Here is a 27,304-nt window from a genome sequence, read left to right as displayed (position 1 = left end):
ACTGGTGTTACCAGCTTGTGTGTGTCCTTCCGGAAGGACATAAGTATACTCCCATAGAAATTACATGGTATTGTTTTGAGTATGTGTGTATGGAGGAGGGATGTTGTGGTATATACACCACAGTGTACATACATCATTTTGCTCTTTTTATTTGCTATAGTTTTAAGTGGTGCTCTGTGGAATCATGGGGGCAAAAGCACATGTTCCAAGCTCTTTGCACCACTTCCTTAGAGCAGCTCTGCTTTAGATGTTTTATAAATGGAACCTTTGGGTAAAACTTGGTTTATAGGACAAATTGCTTATTTTTAAAAAAAAAGGTTGCAAGCTTTTATTGTGTGCTGCCTCCACTGCCTTATAAAAAAGAAAAACAGAAAAGTGAAAGTGCAGATAGAATGTTACAGCGTTTCCATCTCAAGCACTCAGAGGAAGACAACAATTGCAAAGGCGTGGCTGCAGAGGCAAGCAGCTTCAACCGGATGCTTGTTGGACTTCAATCAACTGTGTTTTGATTCTGGGGTGGGTGGCGGGGGTGGGGGTGGGGGGGTATTAAAGAACCTGTACAAAATAGAGATCGTAACTCACTGTCTTACCCTAGGTATGTCCTGGATGATCAGTACACGAGTTCTTCTGGTGCTAAATTTCCTGTGAAGTGGTGTCCACCTGAGGTGTTTAATTACAGCCGCTTTAGCAGCAAATCAGATGTCTGGTCATTTGGTAAGACTCACGCTCCATTTCCCCTCAACTCTGCCCTGAAGAGGAAGTGGGTGCATTGTTTGGCAATCCTTCTCGTCTTCCAGGTGTCTTAATGTGGGAAGTATTCACTGAAGGCAGAATGCCCTTTGAGAAAAACACCAACTATGAAGTGGTAACCATGGTTACCCGCGGCCACCGACTGCACCAGCCAAAGTTGGCCTCCAGATATGTATACGAGGTGATGCTGAGATGTTGGCAGGAGGTATAACATTTTTGGGGTGCTTTCTTCCTCAGTCTCTAAAGCATTCAGGGATCTGGGCTTGGTAGATTTTAATTTAATGTGTGGTCATTATAGCCTAGTGCATGCTTTACATGATTTCAGACTCTTAAGTAGGAAGCTGCTCTTCTCAACTCAGTCTGAGTAACAGGAAGAAGATGTGAAGATGTGGAAAACACTAATAATAAGATAGTCAATTCAGGCTGCCCCTTCCCTCCCGAGTGGGCATCCTGCCGTGGTTGCCTGAGTTGGGGACTCTGGGAACAAACCTGGAGAAGTAGCTCTTCTTTCAGTGGCCCTCTTTTGTTATTGAAATATATACTCTTTCACCAGAGAGGCTTTCTTTCTCCAAGCCTCAAATTCCTCAGGTCTCTTTACTCATAGTCTTTGGAAGTTTTCCTTCTCCATGTGTTGAAATGTTACCTCGTAGAAGAGACTGGCTTCCCTGGTGGCTCAGTGGTGAAGAATCTGCCTGCTAATGCAGGAGACGTGGGTTTGATCCCTGGGTCGGGAAGATCCCTTGGAGAAGGAGATGAGAACCCACTCTAGTGTTCTTGCCTGGAGAATCCCATGGAGAGAAGCCTGGCGGGCTGCAGTCCATGGGGTCACAGGAGTCGGACCTGAGTGACAGTTAAACAACAACAATGACAGAGGAGATTAGACACGAAAGTGACTTTTGGAAGAAAGTCGCTTCAGTCGTGTCCGACTCTGTGCGACCCCATAGACGGCAGCCCACCAGGCTCCCCAGTCCCTGGGATTCTCCAGGCAAGAACACTGGAGTGGGTTGCCATTTCCTCCTCCAATCCATGAGAGTGAAAAGTGAAAGTGAAGTCTCTCAGTCGTGTCTGACTCCTAGCGACCCCATGGACGGCAGCCTACCAGGCTCCTCCATCCATGGGATTTTCCAGGCAAGAGTATTGGAGTGGGGTGCCATTGCCTTCTCCAACAGTGACATTAGTTCACAAGTATTACGTGATAGGCACTGTGCTAAGTGCTTTCGGTTAGTCCTCAAAGTAACCCTTTGAAGTTTGGATACATTGACCATGGTGTGGATGGGGATACCATGTTAATGCCTGCCCAAGGCCACTTCGCTGTAGAGAAGCAGAGTCCTGTCCAACTCCAAAGCCCATGCCCTCAGTCACTTGCTATCATTTGCCTCCTAAGAGCATTGATTGGGATGGGAAGAGGCCTTCTGGCCAAGAAGTGGCGCTGGCCGGGAGGGGATAGTGTCAGCAAAGATCGGGTGGTGGCACTGGACGTAGTGTGTGTACACAAGTGTGGAGACTGTTCTGCTTGAGCATAGAGCCCGGATGAGGGTTTTGTGGGAAATAAAACTGGGTAGCAAGGCCATGGGGGTGGGACAGGTCATAGAGGGCACTGCAGGGTAGCAGGACTTGATTTTACAGGTAGTTGGGATCTCTACTAGGTTCTTGAGTTGGATGCAAAAGCTGTGGGGCAGAAAGATTAGTGTAGCAGCAACACAGGCAGGATCAGTGAGACCTGATGGAGATGTGTGTGTGCTCTGGTCCAGAAGCAGAGTCCCTCGCTCTGGTACGCTGTGCCACCTGAGTTTGAGCAGTGAAAACTCATTCTGGGGATGAGTTCTGGAACCCACAGCTTCTCTTTGATTTTGAATTATAGAAACCGGAGGGAAGGCCTTCCTTTGAAGATTTGCTGCGCACGATAGATGAACTAGTCGAATGTGGAGAAACTTTTGGAAGATGAGTGGTGCTGTGACCGACGGCTTCCAGATTCCAAAGCACAAGGATGAAATGGCACTTTGTGGCAGACTCTTAATTTATTTAGCACTTGGACGGGTAGATTGTTTTACTTATGAAGTGGAAACACCTGACGCATTTGCTTCATGACCAGCCGTAGCTCTGTGACTGAATCTTCTGGATTAATGGAAATGCTGGCTTAGACAAAGTGGTTAAAAGCACCCACTTTTATTCATTCCACAAGTGCTAGAGTGCCCACTGTGGGCCAGGCACTGTACCCAGGCCCCCAGAGTCAGTCCATTTCTGGGGTGTACATGGGGTCATGTCTGCTGGTATCAGTGGAAGGCCAGGGTAATTGGGAGGAGGAAGGGCGTCAGAGCTGCAGTCCAGCCACCCATCTGCCCTGTGATTTCTCAAAAATCTGGGCCAGGGTGTTGTCTAAAATGTGGGTTCTGGATGGATCAGTACCCATCTTAGGTTTTGAAACATGTGTTTTCAAGATTGCCATTAGTGTTTCATTAAAACATATTTGTATGCTGTATATATTATAAATATATATAATATATAAAGTTATATATTTATAAGAAACATGAGTTGTCTTTTTTTAATTTAATTTTTATTGGGATATAGCTGATTTCATGAGTTGTCGTTTAATTGAAACATTTAATGCTGTAATACATGAGCCAACCTTCTTAGGACGTGGATTGTCTTAATTCCTTTTCCCCCAAGGATAAAACATTCCCTACTGAAGAGGAATGTCTGGAGCCTTCTATTGCTTGTGCCCGCTCCTTACTTGAGTAGCCATGTTTGGGGTGCCTGTCCAGTTTAAGCCCCCAGCAGGGTTTGTGTTGGGCTAAGTGGTCCTGTCCATGGTATCCACAGCTAATTGAAGTTGGATGGAAAATTGAACTGGGTTTCCCTGATGGCTCAGATGGTAAAGAATCTGCCTGCAATGCAGGAGACCTGGGTTCGATCCCTGGGTTGGGAAGATCCCCTGGAGAAGGAGATGGCGACCCACTCCAGTATTCTTGCCTGGAGAATTCCATGGACAGAGGGCCCTGGAGGGCTGTTGTCCTTGGGATCACAAAGAGTTGAAAGGTCCTGTCCATGATATCCACAGCTAATTGGAGTTGTATGGAGAATTGAACTCAGCCATTCAGTTAGTCTCTGTGTCCGAAACTCTGTCCCTGGACATAAATGCTGTGAGTGGAGGTGTACTCTGGAGCAGAAGGATCAGTGATGATCAGCACAGTGCCTGTCCCCACTGCCTGCAAGATGCAGGAGCAAGCCAAGTTCTGGCAGAATCCAGGAAACAGCCAGGAATAATGGAGAGCATGGTGTACCAAGCTGTCTCCCAGATGGTTTTCAGGAGGCTTGCTTGGACTTGAGTTCCTGTGTCAGAGAAATTTTCTATTATAGCTTCATAGTAGACCCTGTGATTGAGGTTATTTGAGTGGGTTTTTGCCCCTTATAATTTCTGACCAAGATACCATCTGAATTAGAACCTCATTTCTTCATGAGCCCAGGGAAAAGAAACACAGTCTCTATCATGAAAGCAAAGGCCATGTATTGCTCCACACAGGATTGTTGGTTTTGAAGCCATAGAAAGCCCAGGAAGACACAGGGGCTTTCTTCAGGAATTCATCTGCTCCAGAGGCCCTGGTCTTGCCCCTGTTCTGTGCAGCACGGTGTGAACACTCCTTATGTAGCATTCACACAGTAGTTCTTATGTGAAGAAGCTACTTAATGCCTGGCAGCGAGTTGTCTTGACCAGCAATGTCCTATAGAACCTCCCCCAGGAATAGCTGCAGAGGCTAAACCACAGTGTTGCCAAGGAAACAGCTCACAGGAGGGCAATGCTGGGTTCAGGAGTATACCTCTCTGGTTCCCTAAGCAAATAACAGGTCAGAAGATGAGCCCATGGCCTCAGAATAGCACAAATGCTACCTGTTTCCTCTAGGACTCCTTGTTGATCTTGGGACATCAAAAAGGCACCTCTGTGGTTCGTATGTTTGAAGCACTAAAATGTCTTATTCATTTATGCAGGGCCCAAAGAAACCTGTGTACTGCAAGACTCGGGTTTCAAAGGATTTATTATGGCTCTTGCTTCCAAGAACGAGCTGAGGCCTCCATGTTTAATTTTTTTTTTTTCAAACTATACACTCAAGACCCACTTCCTTTACCATACTGCAAGTCTCATGAGTAAGGGTGGGGCTGCTTCTATCACATGCCAGCTTGAAGGGCACATGCCAGCTTGTTGGGACCCAGACAGCATGTCTTCTACATGTGACTTCTCATTTCCCTGTTTACTCTGAGGATCTAGAGGCAAGAGCAGGCAAAGTCAAGGTGAGTGAGCCATCTACCCTCTTTTGTCGACAGCACTGACTTGAATACAGCAGCGGCGGTACTGTGTGCTAAGTCACTCAGCTGTGTCTGACTCTACGACCCCGTGGACTGCAGCCCGCCAGGCTCCTCTGTTCATAGGGATTCTCCAGGCAAGAATACTGGAGTGGGTTGCCATTCCCTCCTCCAGGGGATCTTCCCGACCCAGGGATCAAACCCAGGTCTCGAAGTGGTGCTGCTGCTGCTGCTGCTAAGTCACTTCAGTCGTGTCCGACTCTGTGCGACCCCATAGACGGCAGCCCACCAGGCTCCCCCGCCCCTGGGATTCTCCAGGCAAGAACACTGGAGTGGGTTGCCATTTCCTTCTCCAATGCAGGAAAGTAAAAAGTGAAAGTGAAGTTGCTCAGTCGTGTCCGACTCTTCACAACCCCATGGACTGCAGCCCACCAGGCTCCTCCATCCATGGGATTTTCCAGGCAAGAATACTGGAGTGGGGTGCCATTGCCTTCTCCACACAGTGGTGCTAGAACCATTTAATTGAAGAAGTGCTTAAATGGTTAAAAAAAAATTATTATACATGTTGTATGTAGGGAAAAACAAGACGTTTGAAGGAACACAAGCTGTGGCTGGCTTCTCTGAGCAGCACCTTCATATGACCCTGGAGAATCATCTTTCCAGTCTGTTCAGTCCAGCTGCCTTCTGTCCTTCCCGGTTCCCTGTCTAATGGAAAAAAGAAAACATTTGTCCTGAGTCTTGTCACAGTCTGTTTCTTGCCTTCCTCCTCATCTTCCTGTTTAACCATACCCCCATCACAACAACATGTGCATCTGTTAACTGTAGCTCATTCAGGGAGTTGGCTGTGCACAAGTGTAGCCTACCTTACAGTCATTTTCATGCTTTTTTCCTTCCTTCCTTCCTCGCCTTGACAGCTCCTGCGCCTCCCAGCCACATCCCGCGTTTCCCGTTTGACCTTGAGGAGCTGCATTGAAAGTGCTAGGTGGCTTTGATGAAAAAGGAGAAGCTATAGCCCTTGCCCTAACAGTTGATGAATACTTTTGATGGGAAAGCAAGATTTGGCTACATTTGGGAACATCTTAAAAAATCTTTAAATCGTTCACTAGAACGTTTTGAAAAAGCTTTTTTTAAATATATATATAAAGCCCTAGCTGCAGCATAAGAAGTAGAAATAGAAGAATCCACCCAGAATATGTAAAGAGATCTTAATCTATAAAGCAGGAAATAGGAAGGGCCATGTGAATTTGCTGTGCCTTCAGCACACTTGTTCCCTTTAGTTTACTTACTTTTTGTTTATTTTTCAGTGGGATAAAGTGAAACTCCTAAGTGCATTTTTATCATTGATAATGTTACCTGGGGATGGGTTGGTTTTCCCTCCTCCCCACGGAATAAATTTTCTTCTGATGGTGCTGAAAAGTGTTAGTACTGAGCCGGAGGACAGAACATTCTAGACATGGTACTTCAAAACTGACAATCTAGTTCTGTTTCTACCATGAACTGTGCCCCTTATCCCATCTGTGCCTCCATTTCCTCTTCTGTTCAGAGACAGAAGTTTGCATTCATGCTCTTTTTTAAGGTCCCTTTTACCCAAACCTTGTGACTTCTTGAAATGATCTTTGGTGGGGTCACCCACACAGTCGGGAAGGAGGAGCGAACAGCAGCTACCCTCAGATCTGGATGGAGATTATTCAGCTTTCTCTTATATAGGCCATCAGGTTGTCATTCACACACTTCACTGAGGTTTTTAGAACAGGAAAATAGGTGGGGTTAACTTTGCCCGTGAGAAACATTCTTGGTGAGCTATGATTTCAGTTAAAAGATGTGTTTTTGTGACAGGAGCATCGCTGGAGACCAGAAGGCTGTATGCTCCCCACATAAGGCAGCATGATTCTTTCCACTTGTAAGTAAGATGGCTCGGGCCTTTATCTTCAGGGCTTGTTCTGGGCTTGGTTCTCACTCTTGAATTCCAGAAATTATGATCTTTGGAAGATAATTTCCACAGATATTGTGACAGGGTTTTGTTTGTTATTTGAATAAGCATGGTGATGATGTCATTTTAGAAAATATTCAGCCTTAAGAACACAAAAAAAAACCAAAATTTCTGTGTGTAGAAATGTGATCAGTTTGAAAAGTATTTGTGTTAGAATATTTAGTGTAGAGAACTGAGGGCAAAAGTCTAGGATACCAAGTTCTAGTTCAGGATTTGCTGCAACCTTAGGGGGTCACCTTTGGCAACTTCTTTATGTGAGGTCCCCATCTGTACAGCGGGGACCCTTTTTTTGCCTACCTCCCAACACAGTATAATAGAAAACAAGAAATTAAAATGACAGGTTCTTCATGAACTTAATTTTGGAATTGCTTTGGAGGACTATTCAGTCCCACGTACAAGTTTTGGAAATGCATATTAATTTACCTTGAAGACTCAGAGAGTCTTGTTATGCAAGAAATTAAAAATTGGGAAGAAAAACACTGATTTGAATACTGGATGAGTATGAAAACTATGCCCAGTAACATCAGAATAAAGCAGTCAAGGCCAGCTGACAACAGTTTTTCCATTTCTGATTTTTTAAGTGGCATTAGGAAAAATTGTTTGCAATTTTTAATGTCATGGGTTTAAACTAAATCACCTCATAGGACTCGTTGATAAGATTTGTAAAAAAAAAAAAAAAAAATTATCTAGGCTATCCCACTTGTACTTACCTGAACTATAACTTACTGTCTGGATCCAGACATAAAGATGGATGCCTGTTATCAGACTTACAGGCAAAGCAGAGTGAAGCACTAAGAGCTAATAAGCAGTAACCTGTGTCCCTACCTCCCCCAGCAACAGGACAAAGATGAGCAGTGACTTAATAAGAACCTTTTATTAAAAGCCATGTGGGCATCTGTTCTTCATGTCTCCTGAGATCAGAACTAGAGAAAAGGCTGTAAATAACAGGAAGGATTCAGTTATATATAAAATAAACAGTGAGGGTTGAGACAATGATTAGATTGCCCAAAGGATTGAATAAGAGGTTGCCTATTTGTGGGGATATTTTGAGGATCATTCTGTCTGGTCTGGAAGGGCATAGGTTTGATGAACTATCATTGTCCTTTCCAGCTTCTCATAATTTGGTTGCATGGTGAGAATCACCGATTTATTTATTCCAACAAAGTGCACTTAGATGTGGCTCTGTTTCCTCCTGGGTGAAACAAATGAGTGTTTACTGCCAATGAGAGAAAACTGAGGGGTGCCCCAGGGTGTGTTAGTACCAACTGAAACCGTATTTCTAAGTGTTTGCTGGGCCACAGTCATTTGAGAAACACATTGGTTGTTTTAAGGGTTGTCATAGAAGTCTGGCCTCCTAGGCTGCTGCTGTGGGACAGGAGAAGGTGGAAGGTGAGTGTTGATCATACAGGCTGGTGGGCAGAGCCTGAGGGACGTGCCAGGGCCCTGCTCCACTGAGGGTCAGTTTGTGAAACAACAACTAATGGCTGCTTTGAGGACAGTCCCAGCCCAGGGGATTATTTAGGGTACAGGGACCAGGGAGAAATGTTGGGGGCTCGTAAAGCTAACCACCGCCCTCCCTTCCACCTCATCATCACCTTATTTCTCGTTTCTTTCCAGTTTATGGAGTAGAAGGAAAAGTAATCTTTGAGTGCTTCTTAAGTCTTAGTGTGTCCAAAGTGTGCCTGGGATACTGCTAAAAGGTAGTTTTCTGGACTCATAATTTGATCGGGGTTGGGGGTGGCGAGGTAAGGACCCTGTGATCATGCTACCTTTCCTGGCCTCTGATTTCAAAGCCCCTTTTATTCCTTCTTGTTCCTCCTTGGGCCACCTGATGGAAAGAGCTGACTCACTGCAAAAGACCCTGATGCTGGGAAAGATTGAAGGCAGGAGGAGAAGGGGGCGACAGGAGAATGAGTTGGTTAAATAGCAGCATTGAGTCAATGGACGTGAGTTTGAGCAAATTCCAGGAGACAGTGAAGGACAGGGAAGCCTGGCGTGCTGCAGTCGATGGGGTCACAAAGAGTCAGACGTGACTGAGCGAACAACAATTGAACAAACAAAAACTGAAAAACAACATTCCTCGTTGTATTTGAGTCCCGCACGAACCCCTTTAAATTCATATTCTCTGTTATTTCTTTTCCGGTTAATATGAAGATAAGGAGGGTGGCTACATAGGCATCTCTAAAGTGGCCCAGTGATGCCTCCTCTTGTTGTCCACACCCTTGCATGATCCCTCTTCTCTAGTATGAATGGAGTATGGTAGCTGGGCTGAATAGAGTGTTCCTGGGAGATGAGCTTGCAGCAGACTGTAGCTTCTGTCTTAGCGCTCTCAGACTCCCTATCTTTTGGAAAGCCCACTGCCATGCTGTGAGCCTTCTTGGACAGCATATGGAGAATCTCCATCCCCATGAGCCATGCCACCAAAGCCAGCAACAGCCGTGTGAGTGAACTTGAAAGCAGATTCTCCAACTTAACCCAACTCCCCTTTACCGCAATGTCACGAGCTTCGTGACCTTTTCAGCTTGATTCAGAGGCACCCAGCAAAGCTGTGCCTGGACTCCCAACCCACAGAAACTTGTGAGATGGTTTCTGCCTCTAGGTTTGGCATCCAACAATGAATAGCTAAATCAATGGCAAAACCTAGGACAGCCATTGACCTAAAGAAGACTTGGCCAGTTTGCCTCAGGCTGGAGTTGGTCCTCTTTCTGAAAAATAGGCTCAGTGTTAATATGGACACTAGAATACATGTCTTTCCTTTTGTTTCTAAATCATTTCATTTTTATCCCCTCACAGCTGCATAAAAGCAATAATGCCCACAGCAGCCACTGTCTGACACCGGGTTTGTGAGGTTTCCATGCTTTTTTGTGTGTGACCAGCAGATGCCTTGCTGTTCAGTGAAGCCCACTGACCAGCATCTGTCTCCTCCCTGCCCTTGGAGAGCGTGGCCCAGTGCTGGCTGCCAGCGGGTCTGGTGGCCACCAAGCTGGCCAGATGTCTGGGTGTGATGTCCGTGAGCTGTTTGTGCACTTGGAGGTCACAGACCGCAACCTCCTAGGAAACACCACTCTGAGACCTGGGGATGGAGGAGTTGTGTGCAGGATGCTTGCAAAGTCCTCTTCATGCTAGCTCAGAACTGAGGAGGAATGAAGTTCTTTCCTGGAGCAAACAAGGGCTTCTGGAGCTGGAATGTTTGATATCCGGGGCTTTGCTGGCTAAAGCAGTGAATGGATGGGCTGTCAGTCTTCAGGGAGACTCCGCCTTTTCCTTCAGCATCTTTGCTCCCAGGACACCATTTCCCCTAGTGCCCAGTGCCCCATGCAGCTCCCCAAGCTTCCAGAGTCCCCCTGCCCTTTCCCTCACACAGCAGCTCCTCAGGCCCAGCCAGGCCAGCACTGTGCTTGTCCTCCACCCAGAGTATCAGATACTGTCCCATGAGCTAGCTGCCTGTTTTCTATTAGGAACCAACGAATCCCTTAGTGGAATAACTTGAAGCTTTAACAGACAGGATAATGTCCAAAAACCAGTTTGAGATCTAATACAGAGTCACTGACTTATTTTGTCAATACATTTAAAAGACACTAACATCTCTGATGACTTATTTTTAGAAGAATGGAAACACACTGTTTCTTAATTCTGTGAAAGGAGTGTCCTTTTAATATCAGAGGAGGTGCACACACATAACAAGGAAAATGTAAGGTTTCAAATACATAGAGCATAAACTCAGAATCGAGGATATCTTTTAAATGTTTTAAAATTTAATTTTTATTTTATATTGGAGTATAGTTGAGTTACAATGTGTTAGTTTCAGGTATACAGCAAAATGATTCAGTTATACATATATATATCCACATTTTTTCAGACTCTCTTCCCATATAGATTATTACAGAATATTCAGTAAAAGTTCTCTGTGCTATATATATACAGTAGGTTCCTGTTGATTATCTATTTTATATATAGTAGTATGTATATGTGTATCCGAAACTCCTAATTTATCACGCCCTCACCTTTCCCCTTTGGTGACCATAAGTTTGTATCGAGGATAATGTTTTAAATTGAGTAAATATCTCTCTGAAAAACTCAGTGTGTTTCTCTCCCTCTCGTTTCCTCCCTCTCTTCCCCTTTCCCTCTCTTTCTATTTTCTTTTCTGTCTTTCCCTCATTGATGTGGATTCTTCGTTCGGTGAACAGAAAGCCTTTTTGCGGTGCCTGCTCAGAGGTAGAAATCCAAGCTAGAAAAAAGCTAGCTATGTGTCACACCTCCCAGATGATGTGGGGTTAAGTTTACTAAAATGTATCTGTCTTCAAAAGTCCCTTAATAGATCTGGAGTGGACTGTTAGTCGCTCAGTCCTGTCTGACTCTTTGCAAACCCACAGGCTGTAGCCCACCAGACTCCTCTGTCCAAGGAATTCTCCAGGCAAGAATACTGGAGTGGGTTGCCATTTCCTTCTGCAGAGGATCTTTCCTACCCAGGGATCAAACCCAGGTCTCCTGCATTGTAGGCAGATTCTTTACTGTCTGACCTACTGGGAAGTCCCAGAAATAGATCTAGGGGTGGAAGTTTACTGCAGTCATGAAGAGGTGTGCCCTTTCTGTGAATTTCTGGGGTAAAAAAAAAAAAAAAAAAGGCGGTTCTTATAGTGGACTTAGGAGGATCAGCTCCAATAGCCCAGAGATGTTTTTCCAAAGCCAAAGTTTCCCAGACTTTGCCATTCCTGGAATTCTTCAGCTGTGAGTGCAGCTGCCCTAGAGTTCCTGGTCCTAAAACCACAACCTGGATTGTGTGGGCTGAGCCACTAGCCTAGTCTTTGGCTCCAGGCAGCTCTTGAAACGAGCCAGTTATTCACGTTTTCGAATAAAAGTCACCAGCCATCTATTACTGCTGCTGCTGCTGCTAAGTCGCTTCAGTCGTGTCCGATTCTGTGCGACCCCATAGACGGCAGCCCACCAGGCTCCCCCATCCCTGGGATTCTCCAGGCAAGAATACTGGAGTGGGTTACCATTTCCTTCTCCAATACATGAAAGTGAAAAGTGAAAGTGAAGTCGCTCAGTCGTGTCGGACTCTTCACAACCCCATGGACTGCAGCCCGCCAGGCTACTCCATCCATGGGATTTTCCAGGCAAGAGTACTGGAGTGGGGTGCCATTGCCTTCTCCAGCCATCTATTACTAGCAAAGTTGTTATAAGCAACCAGCCAGTTGTTATAAGCAAACTCAGGAGGAATGAGTTTCACTTGGGGCACTGATTCAAAACGAAACTCTGCCATCGGAAACGCCCGGGGATGAACGTGAGGTTATACACATACAAACCTGAAAACATTAGAAACGCGCCAGCTTTGCTTCCCAGACAGCAGTGGCCCAACAGCTCCTGTGCCTGGGTTCATCCTTGGGACTGAGAGCCTCCGGGAGATGGTGTGAGAAGTGGTGCTTCTCCCATTTGCTCCCTTCTAGCGCCCCCTGGTGGAAAACCGTCCCCAAACCGAGCCCTGCCGCAGCCCTGTGCGCAAGGCCAGAGGTGGAAAGGAGACGCGCGGATGGGAGAAGGGGGCAAGCCTTCACAGGAAAGAACGAGAATATCAAATAAAATGAGAAGCCCAACTCCCTTATCCATGAGAGACGTGCCAGTTCCTAAAGGTCACAGAGATTACGCCGGGATGTGATGCCCTTTTCCTGATTTGCTGGTACAAGATAGATAATTAAAGACATTTGCTGGGGAGCGAGAAGCAGATGAAAAGAACAGTGCAGATGTAAGCCTGGGAGAGAGGAAGCTCTGATTACTTCCAGCGATAATCCTCAACCCTGAGTATAACCTTCCAGCAGGCAAATAGTCATTGTCTGTCTCTGGGGCGTTTTAGACAGTCTCTGGCAAAGGCCAGGTATGCATGAATTTCTGCCTAAATCGGAAATTTTACAAAGGCGCAAAAAGGCTTTCTCTTTGCAGGTTACTGAGAAAAAATTCAAACAGCTTCTGTAATCACCGTGGGCATGTGGCAGTGACTTCGTTTACTCATTCACCTGGACGACCTGTGATGCTGTAAATAGCAAATGACCATGAATCCAGTAATCATTGTCATTTACTTTGGCGTGAATCAACACTTCAGTCTGTAAACAGACATGCCAAGTGTCTTGAAGAGTCACGCCAAACAAGGATCGTCAGGAAGCTGTTTGGCTTTTACCGTTTGTTTTTCACTCACTCATTGGTAATTCACTGGGCAGCAACTAGTTGCTAGCAACTGTTTTGTGCAGAACTGGGACCATAAACAAGGCAGAACTGGGCCTCCCTGCTCACAGCTGTCCTTGGCCTTCAGCGGCAATACAACAAAACCTTATTGTGACTAAAGTTATGGCAGAGTAGTACCTTTATTTCAAGGCAGTTGTCTTTGCTATTGAATGAGGACAAATAAATTTTTTTTTATTGGAGTATAATTGTCTTACATCTTTCCTTTTCTCCTAGGCTTTTCGCTTCTCTTCTTTTCACAGCTATTTGTAAGGCTTCCCCAGACAGCCATTTTGCTTTTTTGCATTTCTTTTCCATGGGGATGGTCTTGATCCCTGTCTCCTGTACAATGTCACGAACCTCATTCCATAGTCCATCAGGCACTCTATCTATCAGATCTAGGCCCTTAAATCTATTTCTCACTTCCACTGTATAATCATAAGGGATTTGATTTAGGTCATACCTGAATGGTCTAGCGGTTTTCCCTGGTTTCTTCAATTTCAGTCTGAATTTGGTAATAAGGAGTTCATGATCTGAGCCACAGTCAGCTCCTGGTCTTCTTTTTGTTGACTATATAGAGCTTCTCCATCTTTTGCTGAGAGAATATAATCAATCTGATTTCAGCGTTGACCATCTGGTGATGTCCATGAGTAGAGTCTTCTCTTGTGTTGTTGGAAGAGGGTGTTTGCTATGACCAGTGCATTTTCTTGGCAAAACTCTGTTAGTCTTTGCCCTGCTTCATTCTGCATTCCAAGGCCAAATTTGCCTGTTACTTCAGGTGTTTCTTGACTTCCTACTTTTGCATTCCAGTCCCCTAGAATGAAAAGGACATCTTTTTTGAGTGTTAGTTCTAAAAGGTCTTGTAGATCTTCATAGAACCGTTCAACTTCAGCTTCTTCAGCATTACTGGTTGGGGCATAGACTTGGATTACTGTGATATTGAATGGTTTGCCTTGGAAACGAACAGAGATTATTCTTTCTTTACCAATCAATGCAAAGAAATAGAGGTAAAGAACAGAATGGGAAAGACTAGAGATCTCTTCAAGAAAATTAGAGATACAAAGGGAACATTTCATGCAAAGATGGGCTCGATAAAGGACAGAAATGGTATGGACCTAACGGAAGCAGAAGATATTAAGAAGAGATGGCAAGAATACACAGAAGAACTATGCAAAAAAGATCTTCACGACCCAGATAATCACGATGGTGTGATCACTTATCTAGACCAGACATCCTGGAATGTGAAGTCAAGTGGGCCTTAGAAAGCTACGAACAAAGCTAGTGGAGGTGATGGAATTCCAGTGGAGCTATTTCAAATCCTGAAAGATGATGCTCTGAAAGTGCTGCACTCAATATGTCAGCAAATTAGGAAAACTCAGCAGTGGCCACAGGACTGGAAAAGGTCCGTTTTCATTCCAATCCCAAAGAAAGGCAATGACAAAGAATACTCAAACTACTGCACAATTTACTCATCTCACACGCTAGTAAAGTAATGCTCAAAATTCTCCAAGCCAGGCTTCAGCAATACGTGAACCGTGAACTCCCTGATGTTCAAGCTGGTTTTAGAAAAAGGCAGAGGAACCAGAGATCAAATTGCCAACATCCTCTGGATCATGGAAAAAGCAAGAGAGTTCCAGAAAAACATCTATTTCTGCTTTATTGACTATGCCAAAGCCTTTGACTGTGTGGATCACAATAAAGTATGGAAAATTCTGAAAGAGATGGGAATACCAGACCACCTGACCTGTCTCTTGAGAAATCTCATGCAGGCCAGGAAGCAACAGTTAGAACTGGACATGGAACAACAGACTGATTCCAAGTAGGAAAAGGAGTACATCAAGGCTGTATATTGTCACCCTGCTTATTTAACTTATATGCAGAGTATATCATGAGAAACGCTGGACTGGAAGAAACACAAGCTGGAATCAAGATTACCAGGAGAAATATCAATAACCTCAGATATGCAGATGATACCACCCTTATGGCAGAAAGTGAAAAGGAACTCAAAAGCCTCTTGATGAAAGTGAAAGAGGAGAGCGAAAAAGTTGGCTTAAAGCTCAACATTCAGAAAACAAAGATCATGGCATCTAGTCCGATCACTTCATGGGAAATAGATGGGGAAACAGTGGAAACTGCTGGGGTCCAGCCCCGGTGGATCCAGGGAATTCGAAGGTGGGGATGGCGTCGGCGTCCTTGGAAAAATACATATTTAATCACAGATATATAGAGAGATTGGAAACGGATAGTGTAGTAGGAAAATTAGTGGAGAAAAAGAGGCTGAATAACTTGGCTACGTGGAATAGCATCCATGCTCCAGATGGGAATTCAGCCAGAAAAACGGGGAGCAAGAAAGAAACGACATGGGGGAATCAGTCTTTCTGGAAACTGATCTGATTTCTTTATTTTTGGGTTTGCTTATATACGTTTGTTACATATAGGGATGAATACAGAGTCACGAGGGGGTCAGCAGTCCTGACCTTTATCAAAATCAGGTGCTTCACATAAATGTATAAAAAAAAAGGTCTTAGGGATATTACATCATCTTCTGGCCATGAGATCTGCTGACATTTTATGATCCTTTCTTTCTGATAACAAAAAAACTTATTTTTTCCAAGGGTGTTTTTTTCTTAAACCAGGCACCACCCTCCAAATAAAGTTGCATTCCTATAGGGTGAGGGTGTAGTGAGTTACAATCAAGAAAGGAATTAATTTAACCCAAGGTTAACATGATTAATCTTAAAGGTTAATACTTATTTCTCCTATATGCTTAAAGGTTAATACTTATTTCTCCTATATGTTAGTTATATTCATTATAAGGGCAGGGAATATGGAGATTTAGCAGCAAACATCAGCCCAACAAATGAAAATCCTTTCACTAATGCTCCCCTTAAGATCTATTTAGTCTTAAGATAGTGATAAAGTTACATTTTTACATAGCAAGGACACAGTGATTTATAACAAAGTACAGTGATCTAGTACAAAAGAGAAAATTCATTAACTCAAAAAGTCTAGTATTGCTAACCTTAAAAACTACTATATTTCCTTTTCTATATTCCAAATACATTGATTAATATATTCCCAGGTGCCTAAGGATATGGAGGCCTGGCAGCAATCATATGTGGCCGGACGAACCTATACAGATGGGCTAGATAACCTTCAGAGGAGTCCGTAAGCTGAAACACTCTTGTCACACCCAGGAATTTTTATTGCCTTGGAGCTGCATGTTTACTCCTTCTCCGAGAGAAATGGTTATGGGGGAGAGCATAAAACAGACTCTGGTTTGGGGGTAGATGCTCGGGAACAGGGGGTTTCCTGAGGCTTGATCACGCCTTTGCGTATGCCAAGCCTCCTTCCTCATGACCTTTGCCATGGGTGGAGTTCCTCACGCTGGCCCCTGGCAGGAAACAGTGTCAGACTTTATTTTTTTGGGCTCCAAAATCACTGCAGATGGTGACAGCAGCCATGAAATTAAAAGACGCTTACTCCTTGGAAGAAAAGTTATGACCAACCTAGATAGCATATTCAAAAGCAGAGACATTACTTTGCCGACTAAGGTCCGTCTAGTCAAGGCTATGGTTTTTCCTGTGGTCATGTATGGATGTGAGAGTTGGACTGTGAAGAAAGCTGAGCACTGAAGAATTGATGCTTTTGAACTGTGGTGTTGGAGAAGACTCTTGAGAGTCCCTTGGACTGCAAGGAGATCCAACCAGTCCATTCTGAAGGAGATCAACCCTGGGATTTCTTTGGAAGGAATGATGCTAAAGCTGAAGCTCCAGTACTTTAGCCACCTCATGCGAAGAGTTGACTCATTGGAGAAGACTTCAATGCTGGGAAGGATTGAGGGCAGGAGAAGAAGGGGAAGACCCAGGATGAGATGGCTGGATGGCATCACTGACTCGATGGACTTGAGTCTGAGTGAACTCTGGGAGTTGGTGATGGACAGGGAGGCCTGGCGTGCTGCGATTCATGGGGTCGCAAAGAGTGGGACACGACTGAGCGACTGAACTGAACTGATAGTTGTCTTACAAAGTTGTGTTAATTTCTACTGTACAGAAAAGTGAATCAGTTATATATATACATACATCCCATATATGGATATTGGATTTCCTTCCCACTTATGTCACCACAGAGTATTTGGAGAGTTCCCTGTGCTATACAGTCAGTTCTCATTAGTTATCTATTCTGTACGTAGCAGTGTACGTAGCAGTACCAATATCCCAATCCATCCCACCTCCCTTCCCCCTCCTTGTTATCCATGTTTGTTCTCTACGTCTGTGTCTCTATTTCTGCTTTACAAATCAAATGAATATTCCTGAATAATCTTCCTCCTAAATTTTAGGCTGCAGAAGAGAGTAAAGGTAACTGAGAGATTGTTACTGGATTTATTATCCACTCTGCTACTGTGTAGTCATGTATTATAAATTCAGTGAAGAGGGCAAGGCCTTCTCCTAGTCCCCAGATATTATGTCTGCTGACAAATACCAGCAATTACGCTTTGAAAGCGCTATATATTTAAGGAAAAGACTCTGATGCTGGGAAAGATAGAAAGCAAAAGAAGAAGGGTGTGGCAGAGGATGAGATAATTAGATAGCATCACCTTACACAATGTGGGTGAGCCTCATTTAATCGGTTGAAGGCCTTAATAGAGCAAAGACTGATCTCCAATAAGCAAGAAAAAAGTGGGGCGTCAGCCTGCCTCTGGACTCAAACTGCAGTTCTTCCCTGAGTCTCCAGTCTGCCTCATCAGATTTTGGACTCACCAGCCCTCATAACTGTGTGAGCCAATTCCTTAAATCAATCTCTCTCTCTGATCACCTTGATAAATATGAGTGTCATGCCTTCAAACATGAAAATGGCTTTAGAAGAAGCACTGCAGGGCATGTTGACTGTCACATCAATTTGCTGTCATATCATTTACACCTTCTGGAGAGCTGGTTTAGTTGGAAGAGGGCCCATTAGAGTCCTGAGTGGGGTAAATAGGGTAGCGAATGGACTCAGAACACAGGAGTTGGGGGACTGAAGGTCAGCTTTAACCTACTTAGCCTTCTTCCCATTCTGTCTTCAGAGGGAGAACCACAGTCTGCTTCTGTCTGTTTACCTTCACTCCACCCTGTGAATACACAGTACACAAATGAGTGCTAGGAAGCTGATGGATGGGAAAGGTGCTAACTGCTCTGTTCTAGGCATTTCCCTTTGCTATCTTATGCAATCTTCTCATCCACAAGAAGAGACTCATCATTACGCTCATGGACTCAACCAAGCTCTGTGGGCTTAAATTTGTGCTTGGTTGCTTTTTAGGTATGTGGCTTTGGACAAATTACCAAACCTCTCTGTTATTCAGTTTCTTCTGTGCAATGGGGATAATAACATTCAGTTCAGTTCAGTCACTCAGTCGTGTCCAACTCTTTGCAACCCCATGAGCTGCAGCATGCCAGGTCTCCCTATCCAACACCAACTCCTGGAGCCCACCCAAACTTGTGTCCATTAAGTCAGTGATGCCATCCAACCATCTCATCCTCTGTCGTCCCCTTCTCCTCCTGCCCTCAATATTTCCCAGCATCAGGGGCTTTCTCAATGAGTCAGTTCTTCACATCAGGTGGCCAAAGTATTGGAGTTTCAGCTTCAACATCAGATCTTCCAATGAACACCCTGGACTGATCTCCTTTAGGATGGACTGGTTGGATCTCCTTGCAGTCCAAGGGACTCTCAAGAGTCTTCTTCAACACCACAGTTCGAACACATCAATTCTTCGGTGCTCAGCTTTCTTTATAGACCAACTCTCACATCCATACATGACCACAGGAAAAACCATAGCCTTGACTAGACGGACCTTTGTTGACAAAGTAATATCTCTGCTTTTGAATATGCTGTCTAGGTTGGTCATAACTTTCCTTCCAAGGAGTAAGTGTCTTTTAATTTCATGGCTGCAATCACCATCTGCAGTGATTTTGGAGCCCTCAAAATAAAGTCTCTCACTGTTTCCACTATTTCCCCATCTATTTGCCATGAAGTGATGGGACTGGATGCCATGATCTTCGTTTTCTGAATGTTGAGCTTTAAGCCAACTTTTTCACTCTCCTTTCACTTCCATCAAGAGGGTTTTTAGTTCCTCTTCACTTTCTGCCATAAGGGTGGTATCATCTGCATATCTGAGGTTATTGATATTTCTCCCGGCAATCTTGATTCCAGCTTGTGTTTCATCCAGCCCAGCGTTTCTCATGATGTACTCTGCATTTAAGTTAAATAAGCAGGGTGACAATATACAGCCTTGATGTACTCCTTTTCCTATTTGGAACCAGCCTGTTGTTCCAAGTCCAGTTCTAACTGTTGCTTCCTGACTTGCATACAGGTTTCTCAAGAGGCAGGTCAGGTGGTCTGGTATTCCCATCTCTTTCAGAACTTTCTACAATTTATTGTGATCCACACAGTCAAAGGCTTTGGCATAGTCAATAAAGCAGAAATAGATGTTTTTCTGGAACTCTCTTCCTTTTTCAATGATCCAGAGGATGTTGGCAATTTGATCTCTGGTTCCTCTGCCTTTTTCTAAAACCAGCTTGAACATCAGGGAGTTCACGGTTCACGTATTGCTGAAGCCTGGCTTGGAGAATTTTGAGCATTACTTTACTAGCATGTGAGATGAATGCAATTGTGCAGTAGTTTGAGCATTCTCTGGCACTGCCTTTCTTTGGGATTAGAATGAAAACGGACCTTTTCCAGTCCTGTGGCCACTGCTGAGTTTTCCAAATTTGCTGGCATATTGAATGCAGCACTTTAACAGCATCATCTTTTAGGATTTGAAATAGCTCCACTGGAATTCCATCACCTCCACTAGCTTTGTTCGTAGTGATGCTTCCTAAGGCCCACTTGGCTTCACATTCCAGGATGTCTGGCTCTAGGTAATAATAACATTAATAATAACAGTATTACATTATTGTTACAGTGAGATCTTACTATTACACATTGAAATAGTATAGGAAGGGAGTGTGTGTGTATGTGTGTGTGCTCAGTCAGTCATGTCTGACTCTTTGTGACTCTATGGACTGTAGCTCCTCTGTCCATGAGATTTCCCAGGCAAGAATACTGGAGTGGGGTGCCATTTCCTACTTCAGGGGATCTTCCTGACCCAGGGATCACACCTGTGCCTCTTGCATCCCCTGCATTGGCAGGTGGATTCTTTACCAGTAGCGTCACTCCCATAAGCTGTGAATTAGTATATGATAATAAGATCTTACTGTAGTGTCTGCATCGGAGAAGGGGATGGCACCCCACTCCAGTGTTCTTGCCTGGAGAATCCCAGGGATGGGGGAGCCTGGTGGGCTGCCGTCTCTGGGGTCGCACAGAGTGGGACACGACTGAAGCAACTTAGCAGCAGTAGTGTCTGCATATGGTAAAGGCTTTGTTGGTAGGAGTGGAGAACTGCCTCTCTTAGAAGGTAGGTTTTATTTCCAAAATTTTCCAGGTGAGTTTCCTGAGTAGTTGCCCCACATCATATTGTTGCTACAAGAAAATGGAGCCATGATGTGACTTCAGGTTACTCTGACCCTAATGATCGCTCAACTCCATATCTATCCTAACACAGAAAAAAAAAAATTTGAACACCAGTTTTACCATTTCGTTTAGCATCTCATGGATCGATGTTTGATTTCGGATAAACTGCTATTTCTTTTTCTTCCCACCCTCCTCCTCCTTCTTCTTTTATTATATCTGGGACAAAATGTTAGACTCATGACCTACTATAAGCTCCGGAAGCTGTCTTCTTCAGCCTTATTGTTCCACTTAGTCAAAAGGACGTGGTCAACCTAGCTTTCTCTGCGGCCAGCATCAAGCTGTGAGATACCATGTGGTAGAGTGAGTTACTGAGAAATAGAGCCTAAATGTAATATGATGGTGTAGAGATCAGGAAGGTGTTACTTAACAGTTATCTATTGAGTTCTTGTTCTAAAGGAGCCTCTGATGCTGGATGTTATGGACAAGACAGAAAAGCATGCAACTCAGACCATGAATCTAGCTCAATAGTTACAATCTAGCTCAATAGTTCGTAACAAAGGGTGATTTTGCCCGCAGGGGACATCTGGCAAGGCCGCTAAATATTGCGGTGTTCACACTTGTGAGGGGGAGGTGGGTATTAGAGGGGTGATGGGGCTGTTGCCGCTGGCACCTAGTGCATAGTGGCCAGAGATGCTGGTAAACATCCTGCAATACACAGGACGGCTCCCCACAACAAAGAATTCATCAGTCTGAAGTGTCTAAAGTATCAGTAGTGGTGAGATTCAGAAGCCCAGTTGGTATAAATGACCATGGAAGATGGTACCTAATTAAGAGCCACAGGGCAAGACAAGTTACAGCGCTTTAGAAGCCTGAAGGAAGATTAAATGGGAGTAAAGTACAAAGGAAGCCTTTTTCAGGCTGGAGGCAGAACTAGGCAAGATGTCTGTGAGAACAGCAAATAGAAGAAGCTGGTGTAATAGGAATTAGTAAACAGTAAGAGTCAGGATGGGGGTGATCAGATTTTGAAAGGCCCTGAAGATAAGGAAAGATACAATCTTGTTGCCATGTGGTTGAGTCTATTTTATCAGTTTAATTTTTTATTGAGGATTCAGTTCAGTTCGGTTGCTCAGTTGTGTCCGACTCTTTGCGACCCCATGAGTCGCAGTATGCCAGGCCTTCCTGTCCATCACCAACTCCTGGAGTTCACTCAGACCCACGTCCATCGAGTCAGTGATGCCATCCAGCCATCTCATCCTCTGTCGTCATCTTCTCCTCCTGCCCCCAATCCCTCCCAGCATCAGAGTCTTTTCCAATGAGTCAGCTCTTCACATGAGGTGGCCAAAGTACTGGAGTTTCAGCTTTAGCATCATTCCTTCCAAAGAAATCCCAGGGCTGATCTCCTTTAGAATGGACTGGTTGGATCTCCTGGCAGGCCAAGGGACTCTCAAGAGTCTTCTCCAACACCACAGTTCAAAAGCATCAATTCTTCGGCGCTCAGCTTTCTTCACAGTCCAACTCTCACATCCATACATGACCACAGGAGAAAGCCTTGACTAGATGGACCTTAGTCGGCAAAGTAATGTCTCTGCTTTTGAATATACTATCTAGGTTGGTCATAACTTTTCTTCCAAGGAGTAAGCGTCTTTTAATTTCATTAACTGACCTATAATATTATATTAGGTGTAGCTGTACAACATAGTGCTTTGGTGCTGAGCTGTGCTAAGCTGCTGCAGTCATGTCTGACTCTGCGACCCTATGGACTGTAGCCTGCCAGACTCCTCTGTCCTTGGAATTCTCCAGGCAAGAATACTGAAGTGGGCTATCATGCCCTCCTCCGGGGGATCTTCCCGACCCAGTGATTGAACCTGCATTTCTTATGTTTCCTGCATTGGCAGATGGTTCTTTACCACTAGCACCACCTTGGAAGCCCAGTGATTTGGTACATGTGTACACTGCAAAGCGAGCACCACAATAAGTCTAGTTTACATTGGTCAGCATACATGGTTACAGTGTAATTATGAGAAATTTTAAGATCTAATCTCTTAGCAACTTTCAGAAATGCAATACAGTATTATTAACTATAGTCACTGGAGAGTCATTTTAGATGCTGAGGATGTGGAGCAGCTGGCTAAGACAGACTTTAGGGAAATGAGTATATAGGATGTATTGAGGGGGAGGAATTTGACCAATGGGGAATTTGACCAGTTTATTCAGTCACTGAAAAAGATTAAGAGCAGACTCTGGATTGAGCCTGCCTGGATTCTAATCCTGGCTCTCCACTTACAAGCCCTTGACTCCCAACATCTCTGTGACTCAGGGTCTTCATCTGAAAAATGGGACTACGTTCATGGGGTCATTGTGAGGATTAAGTGTATTAGTGCAGAATTATAAGTGTGGACTTATGAGGGCTTGGACTAGGCTGGTAGCAGGGGAGAGAAGAAGTAAAAAGCCGAATAATTTGAACTGAATCATGGAAGTTGGATATAAAGGATGGGACTCAGACAGAATCCATGATTTTGATGGACTCATACACAGACATAGGAAAACTGGAAAGGGGAAATGATTGCCTAGTTTTCTTATTGGGGCTTGCAAGGAAGATGATCATTCCGATTGGGTAAAAGGTGAGACAGTTGGCTGAATTAGAGAAATAAAAAATCTTTGTATCTATCACTAAAAATCATATACATTCAAAAAGTTTTCAATCCTAGAATAGGCATCTAACTAGTCACAGGCCTACCTGATTTTCTGGGTCTTTGCTTTCTTTTTTTAATTCACAAATTTTAGTTTTATAATATACTCTGTATTCAAGCATACAGAAAACTATAGAGAATAAATATAGCATGCCAGCAGTTATTCAAGGAGTAAAGTAACCATTATAAACACTTAGCTTCAGTGATATTCAATGTTCTAGCTTATATTAAAACCTGTGACCATGAAGGTCATCACTTACCTTGCCAGACCATCTTACAAAGGTTTCTAGGCTGAGTACAGAGTTTATTCTGCTTTATTGTGACCAAATTGTTCTCTGTCTTCAGTAGTTAGTGACTCCGTTCTACATATACAGTAAGGCCCTGTCTTCTCTTATTTCAAGGACTTTCATAATCTAATCTTATATCCCCACTCTTACAGTTCATTACTTATTCTGTTGCTTATTTAGTTGCACCTGCTTATTTTGTCCCCTACACATTCAGTTTTCATTTTCCTGTTGGGATTGAATCAAAACAGGTGGGTGCTTTGAAAAGGTTATCATTTGATCCTCCTTCAAACCCATTCATTCATATGTTGATTTTGCTCAACAAATATTTGTTGAGTAATGATTAGGTGTCAAAAACTGTTCAAGCCTCTTGGGATCTAACTGTGAACAAAGTCGACAATGATCCCTGTCTGCATTCTAGTTGAGGAGACAGACAGTAAGGGGAAAAATGATAAATTGCTAATCATGTTAGAATGTGAGGAATGCTATTTACAAAAAGAAGAATAGAGCAAAGTCAAGAATCCTGAAGTTACTAGGTGGAGGACAGGTAGCAATAGCCATGGGTCAGGGTACTCTTCACTGAGAAGGTGAGATTGGAGCAGACTTGAGGAGTGGAGAGAGGCAAGGACTGATACCTGAGGGAAATGGTCCAGGCAGAACAGAAGTGAAGAGCCTGTGTTGAGAGCAGGCCTGGCCTGGAAGCACTGTGGGGCCAGTGTGGCCAGTGTGGCCATTGTGGGGGGTAGATGAACACGAGCGCATTGGAGAGAGGGGTGAGAAGGCACCAGGCGGCCAGACCACGGAAGGTTTAGAGACTGTTGTGAGAAAACTGGCTAAAATGCTCCATGAAATGGAGAGCTGTTGTGGGTTTTTGAGACAAGGAGTAGCATGATCTGACCTAGGTTTTAAATTAATTACTCTGACTGCGGAAAAGAAACCACAGGGGGAGTTAAGGGTAGAAGCAGTAGGAAGTTAGGAGGCTATTGGTATAATTCAGATAAAGGAGACTTAGACCTTTTTAGTAACAGAAGGGTGGGGAAAAAACAGTAAGATTTTGAAAACTGACAGAAGCAGTTAAGACCCAAAAGCCTAATAATACACAGTGTGGTGCAAATTCGGCGGGGGGGGGCACTCTATTTGAGAGCCCAGACTCTATTTGATTTCTCCAGAAATCAACTTTGGGATGGAGAACAGATGGTTTCTTGGCTACGGAAGAAAGCTATTAAATCAGAGGGGTAAAGGTGAATCTGCCTGATAGAAATGAGATGTTTGCCAGCGGGACCCCCAAGGTGTCTATAGCCCAAAGACACAATAATGGCAGTGTCCAAATAAGAGAAAGGCATGTAAGTAATACATGAATCTAGGTTTTGAAGGTCAACTTCAGTGAAAGGAAAAGGAAACAATATATAATTGATTACTGTCCTGGGTGTCTTTATCTTATTCACCCTGTTCTGTCCTGGAAGGATGACCGGCAGGAGTTAAATGTGGAACCAGCCTCCATGGTGGCTTAGTGAGCTTGGCTTCTTGGTATTCCTTCTTCTGGAAAAGTTATCTATAGTACTTAGTTCAACATGCTTCCAAGCTCTCTGGCTTCTGGTAGCTAAATGGCCGGCTAAAGCCTCAATTCCTCTGACATCTGGGAGACAACATCTTGCAAAGTTGGAATGATGTTCTATAGTATACAGTAAATGTCTTAAACCAGCAGCAAATGTGGTGATGTCTTCATAAAGCTAGGATGCATGCGTCTGGCAACTGAGGAAGAAGACGTTGGAGTGGCCCCTCTTACCAACTAATAACCCACTGGAATATTGTTATTTTCTTTCCCTGTGACTTCTGTGTTTGGTGAGCTTAGAGATACCAGTGCCCCAGAGAAGAATCCTTTTCTTAGGCAATATTGGGAGCTAAGATTGCCCTCTGAACATTGTGGGATTCTTGGTATCAGTGAGTTGATGGGCACAGAAAGGACTCAATGTATCAGAGATGAGTACCCCAATTTCCAGGAAGAAACTGGGTTCATTCTTTACAATGAGGACAAAGAGGGCTTGGAAACTCAGGGGATATACTAGCTTCATTTCTTTCCTTTCTGGGGTAGAGAATAGCTTTATTGCTTTGCCAGGCAAGGGGGGCGGGTGAGTAGGTCACAGTGTTTCTCCCCCTGGAGGCGGTAATGAGGAGTTTTATTAGGAATGGTTCAAGCAGCAAGGCATCGTCAGCTCGTGGACATTCTTCTGATTGGCTAGTGGTGAGTCAGCATCATCAGCTTCTGGTTCCAACAGGTCTGGGAACTACGTGCTTGTGGGCAGCATGAAGTTAACTTCTTTCATCTGGTGGGGGTTTCAGTATCTGGTTTCAGGACCTAATGAAGCTCAGTCTTGTCTCATCACAGAAAGAATTCAGTGAGAGACAAAGTGATAGGTAAGAGGTGGATTTATTTAGAGAGCAACACACTCCACAGACAGAGTGTGGGCCACCTCAGGAGGTGACAGTAGCCACTAGCTTCATTCCTTAATATTCAAAATAGTCCTGCTCAGTAGAAGATTGTAACAACCCCATTAAGAACAACTAAGGACCAGATCCTACAGGAATGAACATTTGGGCAATTCCAGCAGATGAAAACTCCTTCCACCAAAGTGTTAGGAAAGGCAAGAGGGCACAAGGAATGGAAGGTGACAGAGGCATCTGTGATCAACTTATGACTCAGGATAGCTATAAAGGTGGGAATTGTAGCAACTGTGTCCTATGTTACTCTTGTTTTCACCTTCTTTCTTTCTCCATCTGATGTAAGAATCCTAATGATGGTTAATGTACCAAGTTTCAGGGGGGGAGTGTAATCAAATTGACATCACCTGGTGATAATGTTAGCTGATGGGGCTTTGTTGCACCCTGTGCTCTGAGGGCATAGAGTGGATGCTGAGGGGTAGATTGTACTGGGTGGCTTCTGCTTGTATCCGTCCCTCTTCTGTGTTCCAGGAGAGAAACTTTAGAGAAAACATCTAATTTAATCTTTTCAACAAAACTGTAATGATAATAGATCTTGATTGCCCTCTCACTACATACCTGGCGTTGCTCTAGGTGTTGCATAGGAGCTCATTCCCTTAATCCTCACAGTAGCCTTACATGCTAAGTATCCTATTATTCCCATTTTACAGATGAGGAAACCTAAGCACAAAACACTTAACTAGCTTGCCCAAATCCACAAAGGCGGAGATTAATCTCCCCTTAAGTCTTCTCCAAGGGGACAGGTATGATTTTCTTGTTTTTACAGATAGGAAAACAATGACTTAGAGAAGCAAAGGGACTTATTCCTGATTTAGTCAGCACCCCACCCACCTCCAGCTAGAATTCATATGCAGCCCTTTCTAACCTCAAAGCTAATGCTCATGTCTAATGTACTCTGCTTTCTTAATAATACTTCATTTTCAGGGGCCAGTATGAGAAAGAGTTGCTGTGAAATGTAGGTTCTATGAACATAAAACAGCTTTTGATATATTCAGAATTTATTTATGGTTTGAAAATAGGCAAATAATCTAACAAATAAAGATTAAGCTTGACAAAAGAAGTGTAAGAATGACCCAGATTTACTAAGTAGTTAG

General features: G+C 44.0%; 2 protein-coding genes across 7 annotated transcripts in view; both read left to right on the top strand.

Moving 5' to 3' along the window:
* TEC (tec protein tyrosine kinase) overlaps window positions 1–3,276 on the top strand; it is a 149,987-nt gene extending 146,711 nt beyond the window's left edge. For 5 of the 6 annotated variants that reach the window (XM_040238157.1, XM_040238158.1, XM_040238154.1 and 2 more), the window contains 3 exons: window positions 596–714; window positions 798–955; window positions 2,612–3,276. In XM_040238157.1, coding sequence (XP_040094091.1) covers window positions 596–714; window positions 798–955; window positions 2,612–2,695 — 361 coding nt within the window. In that variant the 3' untranslated portion in view covers window positions 2,696–3,276. The remainder of the gene's footprint in view (window positions 1–595; window positions 715–797; window positions 956–2,611) is intronic. The other variant, XM_040238156.1, reaches the window with a different exon arrangement.
* Window positions 3,277–4,358: 1,082 nt separating this feature from the next.
* The window catches only part of TXK (TXK tyrosine kinase), a 65,301-nt gene continuing 42,355 nt past the window's right edge, over window positions 4,359–27,304 (top strand). Inside the window, exons 1-2 of the mRNA XM_040238160.1 lie at window positions 4,359–5,034; window positions 6,883–6,946. Coding sequence (XP_040094094.1) covers window positions 6,931–6,946 — 16 coding nt within the window. The 5' untranslated portion in view covers window positions 4,359–5,034; window positions 6,883–6,930. The remainder of the gene's footprint in view (window positions 5,035–6,882; window positions 6,947–27,304) is intronic.

Source organism: Oryx dammah, unplaced genomic scaffold, assembly GCF_014754425.2.
Source record: "Oryx dammah isolate SB20612 unplaced genomic scaffold, SCBI_Odam_1.1 HiC_scaffold_3, whole genome shotgun sequence".
In the NCBI taxonomy this organism is placed as follows: domain Eukaryota; kingdom Metazoa; phylum Chordata; class Mammalia; order Artiodactyla; family Bovidae; genus Oryx; species Oryx dammah.
This window is presented reverse-complemented; position numbering and strand designations above follow the sequence as displayed.